This window comes from Opisthorchis viverrini, assembly GCF_000715545.1.
Source record: "Opisthorchis viverrini unplaced genomic scaffold opera_v5_150, whole genome shotgun sequence".
NCBI classification, from domain to species: Eukaryota; Metazoa; Platyhelminthes; class Trematoda; order Opisthorchiida; family Opisthorchiidae; genus Opisthorchis; species Opisthorchis viverrini.
In genome coordinates this window covers 459,363-465,758 of record NW_008751806.1, presented here as the reverse complement: position 1 = coordinate 465,758, position 6,396 = coordinate 459,363, and the positions used below count along the sequence as shown (strand labels likewise).

The window sequence follows — 6,396 nt, the reverse complement described above, 5'->3', positions numbered from 1 at the left end:
AACCGGGGGACTGTGAAGCAATTATGTTCAGCATTCCGAAGTTATGAACGAAAGTCCGGTGCTCGCCTCTGCTTGTGCTATCCAGGCCAGCGATAGGCACTCTATGGAGAACGGTGATGGCGGGCACGAAACCGCGTTACCGCTCCAACCGATGCACCAAACCAGAAATCTCGCGAATACATTGTGCCGTATACCATCCGGACTAATAAACGAACGCATCCCATGTGTCCTGCCGTATAACCAAAGTAAATATAGAAAAGACCGACAGCCAGTTCGCGATTATATTTAGAAGTCAAGAAATGCAAAGTTCAAAGCAGTCTTCCTTCATGGCGTTATCCAAAATAGCCGAGTAGGAAAAACAAAGTGTGCCACAAACCAACATAATCAACTCACATACAATAACAATGGGGAAATCAAGGTCATGCTTAGGCACACGCTAAGCATTCGGCCAGCTCTTCGAGGTCCAACTTCCCATCCTTATCCTTGTCGTGTTTGTCAATAAATTTCTGGACGATGTCCTTATCCAATGTGGTCCCTCGTCCTTGTTCAAGGAATTCTTTCAGCTCGTCCACACTGACTTTTTTGTCATTATTTTTGTCCAAAACGGAGAGGAGTTCTAGCATTTCTGCTTTCCTAAAGGTTGCATAACACTCGAAATCAGTTTCTATCTGACGTTCATCAGTGAATAAAGCAGAGGAATTAAAAATGAAACAACAAATCACTGATTTCTTGTAGAGCATAACATTATGGCATTTGTAAACAGTGTGAGAAAGTACGAATACTTACTTTGCCGGGCAACACATGTTGAGGTGTTTGTTGTCGCTCTGTAGTAAGGAAAAGGTGAAAGTTACTGATTCTAGTCACGGAAGACTCTCGACCAAGGGGACCAAACGAACCCACCTGAATGAAACTGGACGCTCAGCAAGTCACTCGCCTATTTGTTTGCAGCAGGCAGCCAATCATTTGGACGCCCCAAAATCGAATCACGTGCGACGAATAAGCATGTCTGGACTTGCTTTTGTCGGTTAGTTTTTATCAAGGTCACTTGTCAGACGGACAGATCATTGACCAATTAAATTGTCGGATTTTAAGGGCCAATCAGAATGATCAAGTGAGTTTCATTTTACACCCCGATATTGATTGGCGGGTTTAATCAGGTCCAACGGAAACCCCGCCTGCATTCGAATTTTGGGTTAGTGTGGCAGCGCCGTCTGGAGGAAGCCTTCGTCAAGCTACTCCGTTTACGCTGTGCCTGGGGTTGTGCGAACCTGAAAATCTGGCACACGTTCAGCTTCTTTGTCTGTTTTATGTGCGCCATTCGAGTATCGCTTCACTCCATAGCTAGTAGTCGGTCGGCAGTACATATTGTTACAAAATTGCGTAACAATCCTCTACCTTCAAGCACACTTGCAATTTCTCATCTTTACCTAAGAAGAAAAAAATGCACAAAATTTTAGCTCGTGTAAGTTCAAGGGGGTGTGAAATCTACCCGAAAACTAGGTGTCTAAGATGGAATTAATTCGTAGCTCAAATATTCGAATTCAGAGTGGTTTCTTAGGGGCTGATAAACTGGTTCGACTCAGAAAAATGGACCACAATTGTATTGTTTGTCTTCGTATCTTGTGGTAGCTTCCCTGGGAGACTGTGATAACGCGAAGTTCAGCCTAACCAAGATTTCGTGCTATAAGCTAATCAATGACGAAAAGTGGAGTTGTACTGTGCAGCCATTTTGCTTTTATTGGGAATCATCAGCAATGTCCCACTCATGAAATTTCAGAAACGTTCGAACCTACGACCTCCAGGCTAGTAGTTGAATACTTGGCCTTTCGTTCACGTTATTATTTCATACTTGGACAGGACATAGCACCGAACACCCTTATGGCATCAACATACCATTTTATCCTAAGCTTCTAGACTGTCATTTACCACAAGTTGTTTTTTTTCAAATTTAGGACTTGTGAATCCATTTAGTCCGGACAGTAAATGTTTAATCCCTAACCAACTGACACCGAAGCTATGAATATTCCGATACCCTACCAATGTCCTGATCTGTAGGCAGAATACGAGAGAGATCAACACTTTCGACAGGAAATACCTTCGGATGTGGGGTAGTTTGACGCCCCATCCGGAAAAGAACTCCATGTGACAGAAAAACAGACCTGTCTGAATAAAACTCCACAAGCTGAAGTAGGTTTTCGAACGGGGTGTACAAAGCGGTTCGTCTCCCGTTCTGTCTGAACTGGCTTAACAAATCCAGGTAGTAGGAAGTCACTGTGAAGCTTTGTCGAACTTATATCCCAATGTCAGTGTCACATGCTTTCCATCTTGTTAGAGCGCGTCGAGTTGTAGAACTGGCCAGCCGTCAACAAGCTGATCAGAGCTGTATATCAACCATCAATTTGGTGAGCCAGGTAGTGATATTCTCCAGTAATCTTCAGTTCAGTACTGTGCAATGCGGCAATTCAGTCTTCACGTAAAATGGCTCTATGTAAGTTTAGGATGGCTGTTTAGAAGAAACATAACTCTAAAGGCTAAATTCAGCTAATTCCTTCAAGTATATTTTTGTGGCTGGGGTGTCTACCAAAACGTCCAAGTTTTCCGAGTGAGGCCACCCCTGTTTTTTCAGCTTGGAGTAAATAACCTGTGAGAGTAGAACATCTCCGCTTTCTGTAGAGGCACGTGGAAATCAGATAACAGCTTCAGAAATCCTCGTTAGCATAGGAACATTTGGATCGATTAGTCTATTCAACCACTAACAGGAGACTAGAAGATTCGATCAGGAATTATACTTTGCACAAACGATCGATGCGAATGTGCACAGGAAACACAACTCCACGAATCGAGTCGGAGGTTGGGACAATCCAAATAAATCTGGTGGCCGAATAACTGCAACGACGTTTCTAATTGCCAGTCTCACGTAAATTCGCTGGTAAAAAGCAAGTTTAGACATTCATGGTGCATATTATGTCGTTTTGTTGCATCGACTTTTGTCTTAAGATGGATCAGTTCAAATTTCTATCAACTTTTTGTGATCGGAATTAACTGATGCAACGAAAGCACCACAGACAATGTTCTGAAGGCCCAACGTTGTACTTTCGGAAGCAAAAAACATCAATAACTGGTAAATTGCTTCTCAAGCAGGGACGATTTGGTTAACACGGAACTTCTCCTGTTGTAAGCGTTTCCCTATGTGGACCGTAAACTTCAAGGGCCGAAGTGATGACACTTCCCGAGCCCTTTTTTCCGATTGGCTGATTTTCCCCCGAGAATGAAAATCTCCCAGGCGGAACATGTTACTCAAATGGTTGCCTGAAACACTTCAACACCCGACGAGCGGATTGTTAAGTCTTTGTCTGATAGGCGTGATCCCAGAGTTGCCATCATGATCCAACTGAATCCAAGCTGTACGAAATTTGCAAACTACGCCGATTTGTGCATTAATTTGATTTTAAAGAGAGATTCAAGTAAATATTTGTAATGTACTACTCATGAGGTTGCTGAAAATCCATCGACAGCCCTTCTTGGGGCACATCAGGTAGGCGCAGTCCCCGGGTTTCTGGGGACTTGAAACCTACTTGAAACCGAATTGTACGAAATTAGCGAATATACACTCATCTACAAACTAATTTGGTGAGTCTCTCGAAAGAACCAAATTAGTTTGCAGGTGAGAGATTCAAGTGAATTTCAATGTTAAATGCTGCTAGCAAACCCACACCTTTCGCTTGGAAACCAGCCAGTCGACGTGGGCAGTTGTATAAGTAGCTGGAATCAAGAATACTTTCCGAATCGGAAAGGCCATGGTAGCTTTTGTCAACCTGCGGCGTTTACGGCACTGACGTGGCATTAGTTTGTCTATCCGCAAACCGGCCTGGAAGGGTGCCCCTATAGGATGAGGTGCCCAATGTCCACCTTTCGTTTCCGTCTGATGGTGCGATAGCTCAAGTATCTTGGTGGCACAAGTAAAAACAGTTTGAACATGCTGGCCTTCTAGCATCAGAGGGGATAATAAGTGTGACAAGAACAGACGTGAAGACCGAATCCACGACAAAGTAGGTTGCAACAATTGAAAATCAATAAACATGCAGACGATGTGGGCAAATGAATGATAAGGCATATTCGGCTGTCAGATTTGATTCACTCTGTTTCAAGACCCTCTGAAACGAGGCCATCCCTCTAAATGAAATCAATTTAGTGTAGAATCTCTTCCGAAGAGAAACCGGGTAGCCCAGTAATCTAAATCGCTTGGTTCCATTTTTTGACCATTCGGGTTCCAGTCCGTGCATGTATGCCCCAAACTTAGTTGCCGGCCCTATTCATGACAGTTGCGTACGACACTGGTTGTTTCACCGACAAACTACGAAAAGAAGATGCCGAGATGTCCTTTTGTTCAAGCCCTCCACCGTCATTTCTCTATTAAGGGTGGAACTACTTTCAGTAAACTTTTTTTAAATTTGGCATCTAAGTGCACATTTTGCGGGATCCGCCAGAAAGAGTTTTTCTCAAACCGTGCTCTTACATGAGTGATGTTCTAGTCGTGAAGCTACGATACACTTTTTCTTTCGATACTACTCTACTCTACTCTACTCTACTCTACTCTACTCTACTCTACTCTACTCTACTCTACTCTACTCTACTCTACTCTACTCTACTCTACTCTACTCTACTCTACTCTACTCTACTCTACTCTACTCTACTCTACTCCAATCCAATCCACTCTACTCCACTCTACTCTACTCTACTATACCATACTATACTATACAGCGACGTAGGAAACCTACTCAACCTCGGAGAAACGCAATAAGCATCCCCATTCGGTTTACGATCGTCTGGTTTGTTCCTATCGGAAACAGAAAAAATCCGGTTGATGGAGTCAATACTGAGTGTATCTGGAACGATTATTGCGTACTGGTTATTTGGTGTTACCCGGCGTTTGGCCAATATCGTTCAGCTGTAACACTCCTTCGGTGCCTAGCTACTATACCAGCAGAAGGAAGCACGAGGGTCAAGCCCAAGCCTAGACAAGAGTTGGAAGTCATTGACAGTGCACATCTCGCCCTGGAGATCTTCCGGAGCGGACATGCGGCTACAAGGGGATAACTTACATCTAAACAACAAACAGCTACGTTGACCTCGCAATTCAAATCAATTGGGAATGACTCCTCAAGCAATGAGATCAAAATATCCTAATTTCTAAGAAAATCAAACTCGAAAAAGCTTCCGACTATACTCCTCAAAATCTAGGATTGAGTCTTTTCTCTTCGGTTGTTGACCACGTTTTCGGCTTCGGCCACGTTTCGATCAGTAGGTGTTCAACATTTACGTTGTAAAAACACACGCGAGGTCAGTCACACCCATTGGATTTGTGGAAAAACGGATCAATAAACTAGAAACACCACTCCAACCTCGTCCATTTTGACGGTCGATTTGTAACAAAACCCTATAGCTGATTTCATTCGAACCTGGTTGGCCATCAAACTGAGGTGTAGTGAAAATGTTGACCGTACACCTCTGATATTCGTTCGGCGGCGGCGGGGGGTGGGTATATTGTTTACACAGGCACTGTTTACCATGCAGCCGGGACTAAACTACACGCTTATTCGTTTGTTTCCATCCACAAGCTCCGCTGGATGAAATTAACGGACTGCGTGACTGGACAGGTGTGTGTGGATTGAGACAATGACGAGGTTGACAGCCAGTGTACCCGCGTTGATGTCCTACTCTGGAGAGGTTGATGGTTGATTGTCACTACTGGTTTACATTTAACATTTGAAGCAGAACTGTGCAGATCTATGTAAGAATACGTGCGTCCATATATTGGAACTCTAGACAAGGCTATCCGGCCCTGATTAACGCGTTCTCAGCCTAAGTTTATCATGTAAACTTACATCAATGATAAAATTAAACAAGTCCATTTTCGTGCGGTATTCAACACTAAGCTGAATTTTAAAAAAATGGCCGGATAGTCGATTGCCGGTTGCCGTATCCAGGGTGGTGAAATCAGTCAATGTCCATAGTTTGCCCTTCGTTATTTTCTAGCGGCAACACACTACTTATGAAGTCGCTGCAATCTCTTCCACAGCCCACGACCGGTTTCGTCCTGTTTGGGGCTCATCAGGTAGGTACATTCCTCGTCACACTGTTCTACTTGAACCCAAACTGGGCAAATTGCAACAAATACACTCAAATACGCACGAATTTCGTTTTGACAGGAGACTCAACTGATACCAGTTGAATCTCTCGTTTGTGGCTGTCCACTTTGACTGATACGATATTCCAGATATCGCGATACGTTGTTGCCTAGCGGTAACACATTAGTCGCAGCATATTCAGTTGAAGCGCGCTATCATAAACGAGAGAGTCAGTTGGATTGACTTGAGTCGCCTGTCAAAACTAAAG

At 43.7% G+C, this 6,396-nt stretch overlaps 1 protein-coding gene across 1 annotated transcript; it reads right to left on the bottom strand.

Moving 5' to 3' along the window:
* Positions 1 to 264: 264 nt before the first annotated feature.
* On the bottom strand, positions 265 to 909 carry T265_06880 (hypothetical protein; the record flags this gene model as incomplete). Its single annotated transcript, XM_009172268.1, has 2 exons — positions 265 to 633; positions 787 to 909. 2 exons carry the CDS (start codon positions 801 to 803, stop codon positions 426 to 428), a joined length of 225 nt encoding a protein of 74 aa, XP_009170532.1.
* Positions 910 to 6,396: the final 5,487 nt, after the last annotated feature.